The 21,779-nt window shown below is 43.3% G+C and overlaps 1 protein-coding gene across 4 annotated transcripts in view; it reads left to right on the forward strand.

Annotated features, from left to right (window-relative positions):
- LOC144691408 (succinate--CoA ligase [ADP-forming] subunit beta, mitochondrial-like) overlaps window positions 1-21,779 on the forward strand; it is a 124,557-nt gene that overhangs the window by 42,923 nt on the left and 59,855 nt on the right. For all 4 annotated transcript variants that reach the window (XR_013579130.1, XM_078559471.1, XM_078559470.1 and 1 more), the window contains exon 4: window positions 18,021-18,183. Coding sequence is in view for 3 of the 4 variants with exons in the window: in XM_078559471.1 (XP_078415597.1) it covers window positions 18,021-18,183 (163 nt within the window). In the remaining variant the exon portion in view is untranslated. The remainder of the gene's footprint in view (window positions 1-18,020; window positions 18,184-21,779) is intronic.

Here is a 21,779-nt window from a genome sequence, read left to right on the forward strand (position 1 = left end):
AAACAGAGTGGACATAAATTGATCATTTTCTGGTTGGCAAGATGTAATGTGTGGTGTACCACAGGGACCAGTGCTGGGACCTCAACTTTTTACAATTTATACAAATGACTTGAATGAAGGGACCTATGGTATGGTTGCTAAATTTGCTGATGATACAAAGATAGATAGGAAAGTAAGCTGTGAAGAGGACACAAGAAGGCTACAAGGGGATATAGATAGGTTAAGTAAGTGGGCAAAGATCTGGCAAATGGCGTATAATGTGGGAAAAATGAAATTTTCCATTTTGGCAGGAAGAATCAAAAGGAAGCATATTACCTAAATGGTGAGAGACTGCAGAGCTGTGAGAAGCACAGGGATCTGGGTGTCCTAGTGCATGAATTGCAAAGGGTTCCTATGCAGGTACAGTAAGTAATCAGGAAAGCTAATAGAATGTTATCGTTTATTGCGAGGGGAGTTAAATACAACACTAGAGAGCTTATGCTTCAGTTATACAGGGCATTGGTGAGACCACATCTGGAGTAATGTGTACAGTGTTGGCCCCCTTATTTAAGGAAGGATGTAAATCCATTGGAAGCAGTTCAGAGAACTAATACCTGGAATGGGAGGGTTGTCTTTTGAGGAAAAGTTCGACAGGGGAAGGTTTGTATCCACTGGAGTTTAGAAGTGTACGAGGCAACTTAATTGAAACATATAAGATCCTGAGGGTCTTGATAGGGCGAATGTGGAAAGGATGTTTGCTCTTGTGGGAGAATCTAGAGCTCTGGGTCACTGTTTAAAAATAAGGGATCTCTGATTTAAGACGTAGGTGAGGAGAAATTTTTCCTCTGAGCGTCGTGAGTCTTTGGAACTCTTCCTCAAAAAGCGGTGGAAGAAGAGTCCTTGAATGTTTTTACGGCAGAGCTAGATAGATTCTTGATAAGCAACGGGGTGAGAGGTTATCGGCAGTATGTGGGAATGTGGAGTTGAGGTTACAATGAGATCAGCCATGATTTTATTGAAGGGCGGACCAGGCTTGAGGGGCTAAGTGGCCTACTCCTGCTCCTAATTTATATTTATGAATCCAAATTTTAAGTCCCACATGTTTATCAACATGTGATTTTTGGCCAGAAATCTCAATTCGAACCTTATAATTTAAAGCATTAGTTTGTTTAATTGACTTGCCTTTAATTCAACTCATCATTTTCATCGTTAGGTTTTTTCCCCCCAAGTGCTAAAATGTAAAATCACAATCTAGGGAAGAAAACACATTAAAGCTCATACACATACATTATCCACACAAATTCTCTATTGTACACACATGTATTATTAGAAACTTATTCATACTGCACTTTCAGTTCTCTATTCGTACAACATTTATCGTAACAACTTAAAACGTAAGTCAAAACAATAATATAGCATGTGCTTTTAAAATAAAGAAAACATAGGGAATAAATTACATCAGTGGTCTTGATTCTTCTTTCTTCAAATAAAACTATAATTAAACTAAAGAAAAAGTTAACCCTCACAATAGAACTTTCACATCCTCCAAATGAAACTTCAGGCAGCAGTGGGTTTGGGGCAGGGGCAGGGTAAAAGAGTTCTTCAAGGTTTTCAACTACAGGACAATCAGAGTGACAGCACATTTCCCCTGCCCCTAGGAGTCACTGCTCACTAACGCCCTGCCCCCATCCCTCCAGCCCCTGCAGGGATAACCCTCTCCCCCTCTCTGTCCAGAACAAAAATGCTTGAACAACTTAAATATCCATTCTCTTTCACTTACACCAATTGACAGTAGACTGCTTTTGCTGCCAACGCTGGGCATGTGCAGTGGATTTTGTTGCTCTCTTATATCATATTGAGCAACGGAGGTGGAGTGGGATGGGGTGAGGATAGCTACACTTCCCATTTACAAGTTGATACAGTCCCCGGGAACCACTGTAAATTGTAAATACTGACACACTTCGCAGGAAACCCCCTCGGATAACTGGTACATTCCTCACAGACCCACGGTGAATACTGAAACCCTTTCTGGTGAGTGGACACTCACCCCTACACCCCCTGTAAATACTAAGACTCTCCTCGGGGGCCCCATTTAAATGGTGACATATCCCTGAGGGAATCCCCTGCTAATGCTGAAACACTCCCTAGGCACCCCACTTTGAATTATGTTCTGTAAGGTGTGTGGGAAGAATTCGCCTCTACTTGCAGTGAGGATCTTCAATTCCCTGCAAGCTTATGCACTTGAGGCTTCCCATTCCTAATATTATCAAACCTCACTTGCCACATAGGTGGCCCACTCTGCAAGTTTGCTAACTTCATGTGAAGTGTTGTTTAGAGATGTATTTCTGCGATACTTGAGATGAAACATGAGCTGATAACGAGTAACAATAAACAATATTCCTCTCCAACGGGAGCATCCTTCATCAAGAAGGAGGAGGTTTTATTGCACAGGAGAATTTCCTACTGGTTTCATCAGTCGGCTGTGAAGAAGATCGTACAGACTTGAAATATTAACTCTGTTTCTCTCTCCACAGATGCTGTCGGAGCTGCTGAGTTTTTCCAGCATTTTCTGTTTTTATTTCAGAATTTCCTACTTGTGGCTGCTGGCTGATATCGCTGACACACTTGCCACTTTAGCTTCCAGTCAGCCATAGCAACCTGGACGTTGAACAAGTAGAAGCCGCCACCATGCTGAGAAATTTTCCATGGTTGGGTAGCCTAAAACGTGGGGGCACAGTCTCGGGATAAGGAGCTGATCATGGAGGACTGAAATGAGGAGACATTGCTTCACTCAAAGGATTGTGAATCTTTGGAAATGTCCACCCCAGAGAGTTGTGGATGCTCCATCATTGAATATCTTTAAGGCTAGGATAGAAAGGTTTTTTGGTCTTGGAGGGTTGAGGGATATGGGGATTGGGCAGGGACTGCGGAGCAGGCTCATTGAGCTGTGTCCTGTGGTCTCCAGCTCTCTTGTGCCATGCAATAAACACATGCAAGCAGCAATTAGTGGAAGATTGGGAGATACCGCAATTGAGGTGGAAGGCTGTGTCATGTTAGAGGGTTGGTCTACCAGGCACAAGCTGGCTGCCCTTTGCAGGTATGCCTGCCTGGCCCTGCAGACTTCTGGGTGTGCGGTGGTGCCAGTGTCTTTGGCAGGATGTATGGGAGGGTGGGGTGGGAAGCATAGAGGTAAGGGGGGAAAGAGAGAGGGAGAGAAAGACACAGGGAGGTGGGCCGATGTGGCCTTCCATACTGTGGGTATCATGATTATTAACTTCAGACTGCTCGCTCCTCCTCTTGGAATAAATCATACCACACAACGCTACCAAGTTTTATTCATTTTAATGGAAGTTGAACATTTTTAATGTCTTTTAGCCAAGAGAAAACAGAGTACAAGCTCTCATAGCCAATTGCTTTAACATGTTATGAGCTGCAGAGTAGAGCTTAGCTTGAACTAAGTACAGATGTTTTCCCTGCATTAGAAGACGCTTGATCAGGTGTTGCCTGATCGCTGTCACCAACACAGTAAGCATGTTTTGAATTTCATGGTGGTTGTGCGTGTTGTCCATTGTCGACTCGGTTGAACCGTTCTGAGGCCTCTTCTACCATGAACTTGCAGAGAGCTAGCCGGGGAAGCAACAAAGAGAGAGGCACCAACGGTATCAATTGAGACAGGCAGTCAACAGTTGGCAGAATGGAGCTGAGTATGTGTGTAAAACCACTGCTGTTGAATGATACATAAGATAGCCTACTTATATGTATTTTGTAGTGCTGATTTTGTCTGCACTGGAATGCTGATTTGGGCTGAAGTAGAGTGCTTCAGTTGGAATTTGGAGACTGAGGGAGTTCAGTGAGGAGGGAGGAGGTGCTTCTTCACTACCTTTCCTCAAAGAAGAGTGGCAGCCTTGGTAAGTAGGATTTGGTGGGTAAATTAGAAAAGTGCAATATTTTTAAAGTTGCAATAGTTGGATTTAACTGAGAAGCGCCAGGAATAATGGAAATTTAGGGCCAATATAATAAAGTAATATAAATAATCCAAAGTAGAATAAAGTTAATGTAAGGGAAATAGAGTTAAGACGTGGTAGGGCAGCTCAGCCAAGTGAAATGCATGTCCTGTAATATGTGCGAAGTCATGGATGCTACCAGTGTCTTAGGCAGGAAGTGTCAGCTGCAGAAACTTGAACTCCAGGTTTCAGAGCTTGAGTGAAAGCTGTGGCGCATCCGCAAGGCTGAGAGCTGCGTGGATAGCACATTCAGAGAGGTGGTCACACCGCAGCTTAAGGGCCTGGAGACAGAGAGAGAATGGGTGACCACCAGGCAGCCCAAGAGAAGTAGGCAGGTAGTGCAGGAGTCCCCTGGGGTCCTGCTCACAAATCGGTTTTCTGTTTTGGAAGCTGGTGAGGGCGCTAGTTCCTCAGAGGAGTGCAGTTGGAGCCAGGTTTGTGGCACCATGAGCGGCTTGGCTGTACAGGAGGGGAGGAAGAAGAAAGGAAGAGCAACAGTGATAGGGGAATTCATTGGTTAGGGAAGCAGACGGGCATTTCTATGGCTGTAGACGTGACTCCAGGATGGTATGTTGCCTCCCTGGTGCCAGGGTCTAGGATGTCACAGAGTGACAGCAGGACATTCTTCTGGTGCAATGCTATTAGCCAGAGGTCGTGGTCCGCATTGGTACCAATGACTTGGGTAGGAAGAGGGATGTGGTCTTACAATCAGAATTTAGGGAGCTAGGTAGAAAATTAGCAAGCAGGACCTCAAATCTCTGGATTACTCCCAGTGCCATGTGCCAGTAAGTACTGAAATAGGATAAGGCAGATAAATGCATGGCTGGAAAGATGGTCCAGGAGAGAGGGCTTCAGATTCCTAAAACGTACAATACAATGACCACTGTCACCCAAATGTTCCCCCACTCACACTTGATATACTTGGTCTACCTCATTTCCAAGAACCAGGTCCAACAGTGCATCTTTTCCTGTTGGATTGGACACATACTGCTGTAGAAAATTCTCCTGAACACAATCTAGGAACTTTTGCCCCTCTCCGCCCTTTACTCCACTGTCCCATTTATATTCGGGTAATTAAAGTCACCCATTATAACTACTCTATAATGCTTGCATCTCTCTAATTTCCCTGCAGATTTGTTCTTCTATGTCCTCCTCACTATTTGGCAGTCTATAGACTATGCAAGCAATGTAATTGCACCGTTTTTGTTCCTTAGCTCTAGCCAAATTGATTCTGTTCTTGGACCCTCTGGACATCCTCTTTTTCCAGCATTGCAATGCTCTCTTTAACCAATATCGCCACCTCTCCTCCTTTTCTTCCTTTCCTAACTTTTCTGAACAACTTGTACCCAGGAATGTTTAACACCCAGTTCTGCCCTTCCTTAAGCCAGGTCTCTGTTATCGCCACAACATCATATTTCCACATGGCAACCTGCGCCTGTAACTCCCCAATCTTATTTACTACACTCCATACATTCACATACATGCATAGTAACCCTGATATAGATTTTGTTACGTTCCCCCTTACCCTGACTTTACAATTAACTTACTATTCTCTATACTAGTGCTATCTGTCCCTGCCAGTATTTTGTGCACTTTGGTATTCTCTCTAATATTTTCTCTTGGTTCCCACACCCCTGCTGATTTAGTTTAAACCCTCCCCAACAGCACTAGCAAAATGACCCGCAAGGAACTCAGTCCCGGCTCTGTTCAGATGCAACCTGTCCAGCTTGCACAGGTGCCATCTCCCCCAGAGTCAGTCCCAGTGTCCTAGTGATTATAGAAAAGGACAATAGGTAATACAGAGGAAGAATAATTAACTGAGAGCTGACTTCGATGGGGCAAGCACGGAGCTAGGCCAGATGACTGGAACGAAAGATTGGCAGGAAAAGATGGAGCTGAACAATGGGCTACCTTCGAAAAAGAATTGGTTCAGGCACAGTCAAGGTACATTCCATCGAAAGTGAAAGGTAGGCAAACAAATCCAGAGCTCTCTGGATGGAAAAGGAAATAGAAATTAAGATAAAGAAGAAAAAGTGCACTTATGACAAGTGTCAGGTAGAAAATACAATTGAGAACCAAGAGGAATACAGAAGGCTCAGAGGAGAGGTGAAAAAGGGAATACAATGAGAAAGGGGACGGGAAATACAGGACTGAAGGTGTTGTATCTGAATGCATGCAGTATACGAAATAAGGTAAATGAGCTTGTGGCGCAGATTGAAATTGGCAGGTATGTGGTGGGCATGACGGAGACATGGCTGCAAGGGGATCAGGACTGGGAGCTAAATATCCAAGGATATATATCCTATCGAGAAGATAGGCAGGTTGGCAGAGGGGGTGGGGTTGCTTTGTTAGTAAATGAAATTAAATCGATAGCAAGAAATGACGTAGGGTCAGATGATATAGAATCTGTGTGGGTAGAGTTGAGGAACCGCAAAGGTAAAAAAACCATAATGGGAGTTATGTACAGGCCTCCGAACAGTAGTCAGGATGTGGGGCACAAGATCACCAGGAGATAGAAAAGGCGTATAAGAAAGGCAAGGTTACAGTGATCATGGGGGATTTCAATATGCAGGTAGACTGGGAAAATCAGGTTGGTAGTGGATCCCAAGGAAAGGAATTTGTGGAATGTCTACGAGATGGCTTTTTGGAGCAGCTTGTGGTGGAGCCCACTAGGGAACAGGCAATTCTAGATTTAATGATGTGTAATGAGGCAGATTTGATAAGGGAGTTTAAGGTGAAGGAACCCTTAGGAGGAAGTGACCATAATATAATAGAATTTACCCTGCAATTTGAGAGGAAAAAGCTGGAATCAGATGTAACGGTATTACAGTTGAATAAAGGCAACTACAGAGGCATGAGGGAGGAGCTGGCCAGAATTGACTGGGAGATGAGCCTAGCAGGAAAGACAGTGGAACAGCAATGGCAGGAGTTTCTGGGAGTAATTTGGGAGACACAGCAAAAATTCATCCCTAGGAAGAAGAAGCATACTAAAGGAAGGACAAGGCAACCATGGCTGACAAGGGAAGTCAGGGACAGCATAAAAGTTAAAGAGAAAGCATACAATGCGGCGAGGAGCAGTGGGAAACCAGGGGATTGGGAAGCCTACAAAGACCAACATAGGACAACTAAAAAAGAAATAAGGAGGGAGAAGATTAAATATGAGGGTAAACTAGCCAATAATATAAAAGAAGATTGCAAGAGTATTTTTTAGATATATAAAGAGTAAGAGAGAGGCAAAAGTGGACATTGGGCTGCTGGAAAATGATGCTGAAGAAGTAGTAGTGGGGAACAAAGAAATGGCAGAGGAACTGAATAGGTACTTTGCGTCAGTCTTCATGGTGGAAGACACGAGTAACATCCCCAAAGTTCAAGAGAGTCGGGGGGCAGAGGTGAGTATGGTGGCCATTACCAAGGAGAAGGTGCTAGGAAAACTGAAAGGTCTGAAGGTGGATAAATCACCTGGACCAGATGGATTACACCCCATAGTTCTGAAGGAGATAGCTGAAGAGATAGTGGAGGCGTTAGTGGTGATCTTCCAGGAATCACTGGAGTCGAGGGTCCCAGAGGACTGGAAAATTGCTAATGTAACCCACCTGTTTAAGAAGGGAGTGAGGCAAAAGACAGGAAATTACAGGCCGATTAGCCTGACCTTGGTCATTGGTAAGATTTTAGAGTCCATTATTGAGGATGAGATTTCAGAATACTTGGAAGTGCATGGTAAAATAGGGCAAAGTCAGCATGGTTTCATCAAGGGGAGGTCATGCCTGACAAATCTGTTAGAATTCTTTGAGGAGGTAACGAGTAGGTTAGATAAAGGAGAGCCAATGGATGTTATCTACTTGGACTTCCAGAAGGCCTTTGACAAGGTGCCGCACAGGAGGTTGCTCAGTAAGATAAGAGCCCATGGTGTTAGAGGCAAGGTGCTAGCATGGATAGAAGATTGGCTGTCTGGCAGGAGGTAGAGAGTGGGGATAAGGGGGTCCTTCTCAGGATGGCGGCCAGTGACTAGTGGAGTTCCGCAGGGGTCAGTGTTGGGACCACAACTTTTCACTTTATACATTAATGATCTAGATGAAGGAACTGAGGGCATTCTGGCTAAGTTTGCAGATGATACAAAGATAGGTGGAGGGATAGGTACTATTGAGGAGGCGGGGGAGGCTCAGAAGCATTTAGACAGGTTAGGAGAATGGGCAAAGAAGTGGCAGATGGAATACAACGTGGGGAAGTGTGAGGTCATGCACTTTGGTAGGAAGAATAGAGGCATAGACTATTTTCTAAATGGGGAGAGAATTCAGAAATCTGGAGTGCAAAGGGACTTGGGAGTCCTAGTCCAGGATTCTCTTAAGGTTAACTTGCAGGTTGAGTCGGTAGTTAGGAAGGCAAATGCAATGTTGGCATTTATTTTGAGAGGACTAGAATATAAAAGCAGGGATGTGCTGCTGAGGCTTTATAAGGCTCTGGTCAGACCACATTTAGAATATTGTGAGCAATTTTGGGCCCCGTATCTCAGGAAGGATGTGCTGGCCCTGGAGAGGGTCCAGAGTAGGTTCACGAGAACAATTCCAGGAATGAAAGGCTTAACATACGAGGAACGTTTGAGGACTCTGGGTTTATACTTGATGGAGTTTAGAAGGATGAGGGGGGATCTGATTGAAACTTACAGAATACTGAAAGGCCTGGATAGAGTGGACGTGGGGAAGATGTTTCCATTAGTAGGAGAGACTAGGACCCGAGGGCACAGCCTCAGAGAAAAGGGAAGACCTTTTAGAACAGAGATGAGGAGAAACTTCTTTAGCCAGAGAGTGGTGAATCTATGGAATTCATTGCCACAGAAGGCTGTGGAGGCCAGGTCATTGAGTGTATTTAAGACCAAGATAGGTAGGTTCTTGATTGGTAAGGGGATCAAAGGTTACAGGGAGAAGGCGGGAGAATGGGGTTGAGAAATTTATCAGTCATGATTGAATGGCAGAGCAGACTCGATGGGCCGAATGGCCTAATTTCTGCTCCTATGTCTTATGGTCTAAAAAGCATATTAGAGAAGTGAAGAGGGATTTTGAGAAAAGACTAGCAGTCAACATAAATGGGAATCCCAAAGTCTCCTATAGGCATATAAATAGTAAAAGGGTGGTAAAAGGAGGAGTAGGGCCGATTAGGGACCTAAAAGGGAATTTGCACATGGATGATGGGGCCAAGGCTGAGTTATTAAATGAATACTTTGCATCCGTCTTTACCCTGGAAATCGACGCTACCCTGGCCATGGTGACAGACAAGGAAACTCTGTCACTAGAAGGGTTCAAAATTGATAAGGAGGAGGTGTTGAATACACTGTCGGTACTTAAAGTTGACAAGACACTGGATATCCGAGGATATTGAAGGAAGTGAGAGTAGAAATTGCAGGTACACTGGCCAGAATCTTTCAGTCTTCCCTAGACTCCGGGGTGGTGCCAGCGAACTGGAGAATGGCAAACAGTACGCCCCCTTGTTCAAAAAAGGTTGTAAGGATAAGCCCAGCAATTATAGACCAGTCAATTTAACTTCAGTGGTGGGCAAGATTCTAGAAACAATTATTTGGGATAAAAATTAGTAGTCACATGGAAAAATATGGGTCAATAAGAAAGAGCCAGCATGAATTTCTAAAGGGGAATCATGTTTAACTAACTTGCTGGAGTTTTTTTGAAGAGGTAATAGAAAAGGTTGATGCGTGTAATGCTGCTGATGTGGTGTACATGGACTTTCAAAAGGCATTTGAAATGGTGCCACACAACAGACTTGTGAGAAAAGTTATTGCTGATGGAATAAAAGGGACAATAGCAATGTGGATGCAAAATTGGCTGAAAAATAGGAAGCAGAGAGTAATGGTCAATGGGATATTTTTCGGTCTGGTGGAAGGTTTGTAGTGGCGTTCCCTAGGGGTCGGTATTAGGACCCTTGCTTTTCCTGATGTATATTAGCGATCTAGATCTTGGTGTGCAGGGGACAATTTCAAAGTTTGTGGATGATACGAAGCTTGGAGTGTTGTGAACTGCGAGGAGGATGGTGTGGAACTTCAAGAGGACATAAACAAGGTGGAGTGGGCAGATAGGTTGCAGATGAAGTTCAGTGCGGAGAAGTGTGAGGTGATGCATTTTGGTAGGAAGAACATGGACAGACAATACAAAATAAGGGGTGAAATTTTGAAAGGGCTGCAGGAGTGTATATGTGCATAGGTCATTGAAGGCGGCAGGACAGGTGGAGAGGGCTGTTAATGAAGCATATAGTCTCCTGGGCTTTATTAATAGGGACATAGAGTACAAGAGCAGAGAGGTTATGCTGAATTTATATAAGACACTTGTTAGACCTCAGCTGGAGTATTGTGTACAGTTCTGGGTGCCACACTATAAGATGGATGTGAACACATTGGAGAGAGTGCAGAAGAGTTTACAAGAATAATCTCTGGGAAGAGAAATTTCAGTTACAAAGATAGATTGGAGAGATTGGGACTGTTCTCCTTGGAGAGAAGAAGGCTAGAGGAGATTTGATAGAGGTGTTCAAAGTCATGAGGGAGCTGGACAGAGTAGATAGAGAGAAACCTTTCCGTCTTGTAAAAGGATCAAGAACGAGAGGGCACAGATTTATAGTGATTTGCAAACGAAGCAAATGTGACACGAGAAAAAACTTTTTAACACAACGAGTGGTTCAGGTCTGGAATGCACTGCATGGAAGTGTGGTGGAGGCAGGTTCAATCAAGGCATTCAAAAGGGCATTAGATGATTATTTGAATAGAAACAATGTGCGGGGATACGGGGAAAAGGCAGGGCAATGGCACTAGGTCATAATGCTTATTTGGAGAGCCGGTGCAGATACCATGATTCGAATGGCCTCATTCTGTGCTGTTAAAATTCTGTGATTCTGTCTGATTCTGTGATACATCGAGGGACTACAGCGCACTGGCTTCCTGAGCTATCACTGCCTTGGATCTGCTGCATCATGGGGGTTGGGAGCCTCCTCCACTGGGGGATTGGGTGGATCAAAGGGTCAGACAACAACATTCTCAAGCTTGTACTAACACGACACCTTTAATTTAGGAGGACGTGCTAAGGGGTATCTTGGAGTTAACTGGCATGTAAGATTTGACGATGAAGTACAGAGATATTGGGAGAGAGGTTAACAGCAATGTGGGAATATGCACAGTGATGTGCTTTACAGAGTTAATGGAGCATTAGGAAGGTATGAAACCTTGGATGTTGCTGCAATAGTGATTTTGCTGTCATTGACGCTTTCCGTGTGCATGAACGAAGATCTGTGCAGTAATGCCAGTGGAGTCCTCAGCAACCCCTGGGACACCTCCAGCATCAGCTTGGCCCTGCACAGTGGGAGAAGAGACTATTCAGATCAACAAGTCAAATGGACTGTGCCCAAATAGATGATGCATGTGTGAACCTTCTCTGACCCCTGCTCTCAAAGTCTCCCATGGCAAGCAAAACACAACGCACATTGAAATGGATGCTATGTGTTCAGTTGATGCAGGGCAGAAGGTATATCAGATACAGGGCGACATAGCACAGCTAGTGTTGCAGGATAGCAAAGAGAATCCCGTGCAAGCAATGCTCCAACTAAGACTGGATAGATGAGGATAGAGGTAAGGGAGCGAAGTCACATGCAGATACAAGGGCGACGCGATGAAGGTGGTGAGGCTGAGGATATGTTTGTAATGGATGAGAAGGGATACCTTACCATGGTTGCTGTCCAGGGTCATGAGGCCAATGTATTCATTTCACAAACGTCGCTTGGTGCTGTATTATACACAGGTCAAAAGCACCTCAGCTGACATTGACAAAGTCTGAGAAGGCTCTGTATGGTTGCCTCATGAGTGGGACTGCATGTGGAGAGAACTGACTGTGCAGAAGAGGGATCCTCGGGTGAGGGAAGTGGAGCTGGGTACAGGCGGACATCCGAATGGTCCATCAGCTCAGCAGAGCCAGGGTAAGATCTTTATGACCCAGGGTGCAAGTGCAAGGCTGATGCCTTCCTGACCCTTGGTAACTGTGCAGGATAACTAGCAGCTTGTGGAAGCTCAGGCCCACCATCATTCAAAGATGCCTCCTGCCAGCTGTGTATCACATCACTCGGCCCAACACTTGCATTGAGGCATTTTGCTTCATCTGGCAGTCCCTGTTGCCAGCAGCAATCCTGATGATCAATCCAGTCCAGGCACTGCCAGAAGTGCATTGTCCCACCTGCCTAATGGTGTGTGTGAACCGTTACCATTGGTCTGCAAGTATAAGGGGCATACAGTCGGAAGATGGGCAACAGCAACCCTCTCAAGATGAATGATAACAAAAGTTACATTTTAATACTTAACATGACTCGAATCATTGAAGACACAACAGTGTAGACAATGGTAACATGGATTCTGGGGAAGCCTGACCTTCAAAATACAGCAGATTAAATTAGATTGGGATCACAGGAAAGGAGCTTCCAGCTATTGTTTCCCTCTCTCTCTCTCTCTCTATTGAAAGAAATAATGAAATTGTTTTTCAACAAATAACATTAATCTTGCTTACTCACCTTATAAAAAATCGCACTGCAAAAAAAAAATCCCCTGGAACAGCAGACAAAAAGCCTCTGTTTTCAGCTTTTCTCTCTCTCTCTCTCCAGCTTCAATGCCAAATTTTGAGATTTGCGCATACGCGATCCTTCTGATTGGCACATGTGCTCTTGGTTTCAGGCGGGCCTTAATTATGCACGTGCGGGTATGTGCGTGACGTCACCATGCAAGGGCCTACAGATGTCACTTCGTATTTGCATGGTTATGTCATTCATGCATGCGCAGGTGTACTGGCTGGCTGGACACAGCAGAATGACGTCATGGGCTTTCCATGCATGCACAGCCCTGTTTCGGTGGCCATCTTGTGTTGGCAGGAGTTAATGTTTTAAAATGACCCAACTGATAATAAATTAGTTGTTCATGTAATTCATAGCGACTGTACTGAATCAGTCCGCAATCAAAACTCAGTACACATTGTCCAACGTTAGATGTGATTCTATGATTGGACAGCACTTACCGCACAATCTAAAGTATGCTAAGAATAACACTAACAACCAATTTAAGATTATCTGTCGGGCTCACAATGTAGCTAACTTAATGCCTACTAGTACCTACATATATTCATATGTTCAGACAATGGCACCTTTTTCAGTTCAACAAAAGCTTAGGGGACAAGGTTCCCTGGTGCATTGGTCGAGGCATTGCCATGGAGAATTAAAGTCAACTTGTCTTTTTTGAATTTAAAGAGAAGCTTGAAGGAATGACTGTTCCCTGGTGCATTGGTCGAGGCATTGCCATGGAGAATCAGAGTCCACTTGCCAGTCAGTCAGCAACCTTTTCTCATGCAGTATATAAATTGTTGTTCCCTTTGAAATTTGGTATACTTATGTCTGTTCTGATGAGTGCAAAACAAAAAGCTTCAACAGCATGTCTCTTTTTTCAGCAATAATTAGGATTTGACAGATCTACTGTAACTAGGAATTGTGAAATGATATTCAAAATTATACCATACGCCTGGGACCAAATTTTGATTTATAATTTTGAAGAAAGATGTATTTTCTTCTTAGCCATGCTTAATCAGGAGTTGTCCAGTGCAGCTGGAATGTGAAAGATTAACAGAGACCAGTAATGTAACCTATATCCTTGTTAAACAATGCAATGCACATCAAAATTTGGTGCAGCTGTAAAGTATTCAGATCATTCAAATAAAGGAATAATAATTGCACTTAATTTGTATGTATGATTATACATCATTAAATACTGTTTTTAGGACTGATGTTTTCAGCTAATAGCTTTTGGGTTGTTTAATTAAAGCCGTAGCTCAATCGACACGAACACTCAGTGCTTTATTTACCTATTTTACTGCAACTAAGCACTATGCTGATAGCTTCATAAATTTATCCATTATAATCCTTATATTTCTTTCCTGATTAGCAAACTTTCCCACTGTGCCATTTGTTTCCTTCTCCCCTATTAGTATTACATTGATTTGGATTCCTTCTGCGCACTTGCAGACTTGCTTACCATGTTTTGTCCAATCATTACGACAAAGTAAAATAACAATTCATAAGATTGATCACATAAGTACCTTAGTTCACCTTTTTTCAGCCTTATAAAATCTCTACTTCTTGATTCTCATCAAGTTTTCTATTGTTATAATGTGCTTCCTATGATTACTAACCTCCCTAAAGATCACAAATGTGAAAGCTTTCTGAAAACCCAAATATATATGAACTGCATTTACATTGTCAGTAATGTTTTTGGAAATACTAGAAGTTACAACAACTTTTACTTACATATAGCCATTAATGTAGAAAAATCTTCCCACAGGCAAGGTAAAAAGACTATTAGAAGGAATGAACTAAAGCTCGGATGAAGTGATTCAGCTTTAAGGAGCTGAGTGAGGTGGAAAGGGTTTTAGGAAGACATTGCCAGAATGTGCGGCCTAGCTGACTGAAGCATGACCAATAGTGGAATGAAGGAAGTGGTGGGGGCTGCAGGGGCGCCTATGTGTAAGAGGCCTTTGGCTAAGGAGGATTGTAGGACCAGACGAGGTTACAGAGAAGGGGATTGGCAAGGCTGTATAAGGAGTTCTTCATGCTGCCATTCAACAAGTTGTGCTTTTCCAAGCCTTCATATTTGAAAAGTATTGTTTTTCTAGATTATATAGAACTCGTAGAATCTACAGCATAGAAAAGGCATTCAACCCAAACTGTTGGTGTATACATGAGCCTCCTATTCTAATTACCTCTTCCTCCCCCATATCCCTCCATTCCCTCCTCCCTCAACAAGCCTCCCCTTACATGTGTCAATAGTATTCAATTCACTGCATATTACAGTGATTTCCACATTCAATTTTACCCTAATTTCTTCTTTTATCCATGGTATCTCATTCTTGGCTAGATGGTTCTTATATTCTACTGGTATTGATCTCTACTTTAAATATTACTCACTGTTGTTCTACCTCTGTCAATATTTTTCTCTAGTTTACCTCCTTTCCTTCATAGTTATCGTTTTTCAAGTTTTATTGTTGTCTTTGTACTATCTGTATCCCCCTCAATCATTATCTTAAACCTTATCATAATCGTTTCTCCCTTGCTGACCTCATATCTGTTCCATTTCATTTAACATTACTACATCTTATGGTGCTTTCTCCTTTGTTGGGCATCTTGCATATTGGGTCAGAAAAGAGTATGTAAAAGCTCCATCACCACCTCCTGTTCATTTTGCTGCCACTTTATTTGGGGGTAGTTGAAATCCCCTATGATTATCATTATGATTTGTTATTTTTACTAATTTCATAGTTTTGTGCACATACTTCTCTCTTTACTTCCTTTCTACTGTTTGGTGATTTGTAACTTATTTTTATTCATTCATGGGATGTGGGCGTTGCTGGCTAGGCAAGCATTTATTGCCCATCCGCAATTGTCCTTGAGAAGATGGTGGTGAGCTGCCTTCTTGAACCGCTGTAGTCCATGTGGTGTAGGTACGCCCACAGTGCTGTTAGGAAGGGAGTTCCAGGATTTTGACCCAGTGACAGTGAAGGAACGGTGTTATATTTCCAAGTCAGGATGATGTGTGGCTTGGAGGGGAACTTGCACATGGTGATGTTCTCGCGCACCTGCTGCCCTTGTCCTTTTAGATGGTAGCGGTCGGGGGTTTGGAAGGTGCTATCTAAGGAGCCTTGGTGAGTTTCTGCAGTGTATCTTGTAGATGGTACATACTGCTGCTACTGTGCATCAGTGTCGGAGGGAGTGAATGTTTGTGGATGGGGTGCCAATCAAGCAGGTTGCATTGGAACAGAGATGATTGACCTCCAGCAATCACAACCATCTTCCCTTGTGCTAGGTATGACTCCAACCAGCAGAAAGTTTTCCCCTGATTCCCATCGATTCCAATTTTGATAGGGCTGCCTCATGCCACACTCGGTCAAATGCCACCTTGATGTCGAGGGCAGTCACTCTCATCTCATCTTGGGAGTTCAGCTCTTTTGTCCATATGGTCGGGAGCTGAGACACCCTGCCAGAACCCAAACTGAGCGTTAGTGAGCACATTATTGCCAGGCAAGTGCCGCTTGATAGCAATGTTGACGACTCCTTCCATCACTTTACTTATGACAAAGAATAGACTGATGGGGTAGTGATTGGCCAGTTTGGGTTTGTCCGGCTTTTTGTGTGCAGGACATACCTGGGAAACTTTACACATTGCTGGGTAGGTGCCAGCGTTGTAGCTGTACAGGAACAGCTTGGCTAGGGGTGCGGCAAGATTTGGAGCACAAGCCTTCAGTACTATTGCGAGAATATTGCCAAGGCCCATAGCCTTTGCAGTATCCAGTGCCTTCAGCCATTTTTTAATATCACATGGTGTGAATTGAATTGGCTGAAGACTGGCATCTGTGAGGCTGGGAACCTCCGGAGGAGGCTGAGATGGATCATCCACTTGGCACCTCTGACTCAAGATTGTTGCAAATGCTTCAGCTTTATCTTTTGCACTGATATGCTGGGCTCCCCCATCATTGAGGATGGGGATATTTGTGGAGCCTCCTCCTCCAGTGAGTTGTTTAATTGTCCGCCACCGTCCATGACTGGATGTGGCAGGACAGAGCTGAGATCTGATCTATTGTTGTGGAATCACTTAGCTCTGTCTATTGCTTGCTGCTTATGCTTGGCATGCAAGTAATCCAGTGTTGTAGCTTCACCAGGTTGACACCTCCTATTTAGCTATGCCTGGTGCTGCTTCTGGCATGCCCCCCTGCACTCTTCATTGAACCAGGGTTTATCCCATGGTTAGATGGTAATGATAGAGTGGGGGATATGCTGGGCCATGAGGTTACAAATTGTGGTTGTATACAATTCTGCTACTGCTGATGGCCCAAGCACCTCATGGAAGCCCAGACTTGAGTTGTTATATCTGTTCGAAACCTGTCCTATTTAGCTCGGTGGTAGTGCCACACAACACGATGGAGGGTATCCTCAATGTGCAGATGGGACTTTGTCTCCACAAGGTCTGTGCGGTGGTCACTCCAGCCAACAGAGTCATGGACCTGCGGCACGCAGGTTGGTGAGGATGAGGTCAAGTATGTTTTTCCCTCTTGTTGGTCCCCTCACCACATGCCACAGAACCAGTCTGGCAGCTATGTCCTTTAGTCCTTTAGCTTGGTCTGTAGTGGTGCTGCCGTGCCACTCTTGGTGATGGACATTGAAGCCCCCCACCCAGAATGCATTCTGCCCCCTTGCCATCCTCAGTGTTTCCTACAAGTGGTGTTCAACATGGAGTAGTACTGATTCATCAGATGAGCGGGGGGGCGTTATGTGGTAATCAGCCAGAGGTTTCCTTCCCCATGTTTGACCTGATGCCATGAGACTTCATTGGGTTGAGGACTCCTAGGACAACTCCCTCCCAACTATATACCACTGTGCTGCTACCTATGCTGGGTCTATCCTGCCTATCCTGTGGGACAGGACACACCCAAGAATGGTGATGATGGTGTCTGGGACATTATCTGTAAGGTATGATTCCGTGAGTATGACTATGTCAGGCTGTTGCTTGTCTAGTCTGTGAGATAGCTCTCCCAAGTTTGGCACAAGCCCCCAGATGTTAGCAAGAAGGACGTTTCAGGGTCGACAGGGCTGAGTTTACCGTTAATATAGGCACTGGAAACGACAACGCCAAATGGTCCATCTGGTTTCATCCCTTATTGACTTGTTTTTAGTGGTTTGAGTGGCTTGCTAGGCCATTTCAGAGGGCATTTTAAGGGTCAACACATTGCTGTGTGTCTGTAGTCACATGTAGGCCAGATCAGGTAAGGACGGCAGAATTCCTTCCTTAAAGAATATTAGTGAACCAGATGAGCTTTTACGACAATAAAGTTAGCTTTATAGAAGATTTATCTCATTCGTACTGACTGACTGTGAAGGTGCCTCATTCATATTGAGTGATTCATATTGTGAAATCTTTCTACATATTTTGCAAATAAAAGCAAATTGGTTGATGACTCATCTCATTTACAGTCCAGAGGAAGCCCGGGATATCTCTTCAAAAATGATTGGAAAGAAGCTTTTTACCAAACAGACAGGTGAGAAAGGAAGGATATGCAATCAGGTGTTTGTCTGTGAGCGAAGGTACCCCAGAAGAGAGTATTACTTTGCAATAACACTGGAAAGAACATTTCAGGTGAGTAAGCAGACAAGACTGATGTGTAAAACCTAGCTATTTCTTGCTGTGGTGCGTGGTTCATTTTTGTGTGATTGTTATTACCCAGCAGTTGGTAAAGCTGAGTTATTTAAAAATCCCAGAGGGAAACTTTAAACAACTGTCATAACCTATATTTTTAAGTGGTATGTTTGAGATGCAGCTCTAAATTCAGGAGTCAGACCACCAGTTCTCAAGAGGCTTTATATCAAAATACATGAGACATTTATTAATTTACACAAGTTAAATATATACACATGGCTACAAATGACTACTATCATAAGTTTTAACAAATTCCCAAACTAATCTCCATTAAGGCAACAGCAACCCATAGACTTTCAGCAAACACCAGGCAAAGCATTTTCACCTTACAAATTCAAAATGAGGATCCTTTCACCTTGGTTCCTGTGGAGACAGTTGGAGGCTTACAGCTGTTTTGATCGTACATTGCCCCTGCTCTGCACACACAAAACTGCTGTCTGTTATACCCAACACAGCTCATTGAATGTAAATTCTCATTGTATCACCAGACTCTTTGAACTCCACCTCTTTTAACAATAAAATCCCTTTCATTGTACCAATTTTATTAGTAATATAAACATTGCTTGGTCTCTGCAAGCTAGGTGCTAGAATTCACTCCCCTTGAATGCTCTATTTAACAAAATGCAAATGCACTCTACTTCTCTTACATCTCAAAACTAGTATACATCAAAGCACCCAGACTAGCTGGCTTTAATCCAATTAAGACACACTCACAGACTAACCCTCTATTTAAATTTTTTTTCCCAATAATATACATTAATAGCTTCATGACAGTGATATTGTTTAAAACAAAAATTAAGTTCATCTTTTGTTACATTCTTATGTTCTCATGAAGGGGCCCTCGAGTATGAGACTTGCTAGGAACATGCTTAAGTCAGATTTAAGTTCAAAATCTTTTGCATTTTCTTCCTCGTGTGTGGAGTGTGAATTTAAAATAAAGTCTTACCTTTATTGTGGTAGTCACTAGCTATTGTATATCCTCAACAAACATCTTGTATTTATTTAGCACCTTTTAACATAGTAAAATGTTCCAAGGTGCTTCTCAGGAGTGTAATTAGACAAAAAAATTGACTTTGAACCAAAGAAGGAGCTCTTAGGACAAGTGTCTAAAAGCTTAGTCAAAGAGATAGGTTTTAAGGAGCACCTCAAAGGAGGAGGGAGAAGTCCTGGCGTTATAGGCTCAAATCTTCCAGTCAGGTTTGAAACCCCTATTTTCGACCCTGATCAGGCAAAAAGTTAACCACTTAGCTGCCTTCGATTTTTCTGATGAATCTTCCGATGGAGGATCCTGCAGAATTCAGTCAATGCAGGAAACCTTGGAGACAATAGCAATCAGAATCCATGCTGAAGTCACATCCCATTTTTATGGCACTAGCTACTGTATTCTGATTAAGTTTTCAGTAATGCACTGAAAAGCTTTAAGACATTTAAAAAGCCTTTCAGCATGTTAGTGTATGAGTGTTGTAGAGTGGGTGAGGCAAGGGGGTAGGGTGGGTAAGGGGTTAGGGTGATAGTTAGGTAGGATGGTGAGGTCTGGTCAGGTCAGGGGTGGAAGATGGGGATCTGGGTGAGATGGAGGGTCAGGTCGGGGAGTTGGGTGGAGGGGACTAGTCAGGTTGGGTCGGGGAGTTGGAGGGTGTTGGAGAGGAGTCAGGTGGTGGGGGCTAGTCAAGTTGGGTTGGCTGAGTCGGGAGGGGGTGGGAGAGTTGGGCGGTGGGGTTAGTCAGGTTGGGTGGAGGAGAAGTCAGGTCAGGTTGAGGAGTCGAGGGAGCTGTCAGTGGGGGACGTGGGTTCAGTTGCATAGTTACCCAAGAGTTAGACAAGGATTTTTCAACCTAACATTTCCTGAGTTACTATTCAGGTAAGTAAATCAGAACCATTCCAAAGTCTCCTATTCTAAGTCATAGTTGGAGACTTTTTCAGAAGGCCCCAGAGCAGTGGAATTGCCCATCAAAAGTTTAAACTTCCCGGGCAATTCCCACGGAGTTGGTGCATTGGGAGTTCCGAGTGTCCCTGTAGAGCATCTTGGGGGTGGTACGTCTGGTGTCTGACTATCCGGAGACTGAAAGAACTGGGCCATACTACCTAAGCAGGCTCCTCTTAAATCTGTACTACTTTGGTATGTGGATTGAAAAAGAAAATTGATACCTTCCAGGTAAGGTCCTCATCCTTCAGATCATGTACTAATTCCACATCACAATGCAACCCCTGCAGGTGGGGGGAAGCTAATTGGTATTAAATGGCTGACCTTTTAAGAAAATTACTTGTTCTTGGATGTACGTTGCTCTCATAAGTCAGTATTTATAGCCCATCCCTAGATGTCCTGAGATACATGGTCAGATTTGAACTCAATGACTCCTGAGTTTTTAATTCAGTATAAACCATCGCTGGTTTCAGTTTAACTTTGTTGTACTAACTGTACAGTAACTCAAATTACTGGGCCTTATATGACTGGGAGTAGGAACCTATTTACAGACATGACTGCATTTTACTTGCTTGCCAGTCCTATACGTTCCTATGGTCCTAAGCTGCGTCATCTGTCCTTGTTTAGGGACATCAAGTTGAGCTTACCTTTTCCTGTTGGCGAAACAAGCAATTTGCACATTCTACAAACTTATGTGTAAAGTATGGAGGAGGGAAGGAGAGAAGGGGGAATTGCCTTTACCCCAGCCTTATAACTACTTGCCACAATGTCGGTGAATGTATGGAATGGATTGCCAAAGAATGCAGAGAGGTCAATTGAATCAACAGCTTGGAGTGAATAGAATAGGTGCCCGGAGAAAATAAAAATGATCAAGGGGTACTACAGGTGTTGTCAGATCTGATACTTCCTAGACATTGGGACCATTCAGTTATGCTACAGTGGTCTTTGCCAGTCCTGGTATGTTCTTATGGTCCTAAGATGCATCTTGGGGTCAAAAAAGAACTTGTGCTTTTTGATAGCACATTAAGAAAAATTCATGTGCTATGAAACAAGATTGGAAAATTGGGCTCCTATCCTTGAATAAAATAAGTCTTAACAGATATATAGTGGTTTTCAAAATTATGAAAGATTTTGAGGGCAGATTGTGAAAGATTATTACTACCAGTTGATATACTGTAAGTGAGGACATAGACTGTGATTTCTCATTAAAACAATGAAGAAGAAAAGTTGAAGGAATGTAGTTTAATTAGTTTTGGAATACTTTATGACAAGCACCTGTTGAGCCAGAGACCACAACATCATTTAAGAGGGGATTGTATTGTATTTTAAAATGAGAACACATGAAAGGACAAAGAAATGGGTCAGATTAAAGGCTCCAGTTGATGTACAAGTACAATAGGCCAAATATCCTGTAATTTCAATGGCTCTAAAAGTCTTTTGAGTTTATTTACTTTATTCATGAAATATATATTGATCCAAATTCTTCAGGAACTGCATTATTACGCACTTCAGTATGTGTAGCATTTTAATTTCTTTAAAATTAAAAAAAATATGAAATGAAGAACTGGCAAAGGACCAGTTCCTGGTGTGCTAGGATTCTTTTCATGTTTTG

Source organism: Cetorhinus maximus, chromosome 16, assembly GCF_964194155.1.
Source record: "Cetorhinus maximus chromosome 16, sCetMax3.hap1.1, whole genome shotgun sequence".
Taxonomy (NCBI): domain Eukaryota; kingdom Metazoa; phylum Chordata; class Chondrichthyes; order Lamniformes; family Cetorhinidae; genus Cetorhinus; species Cetorhinus maximus.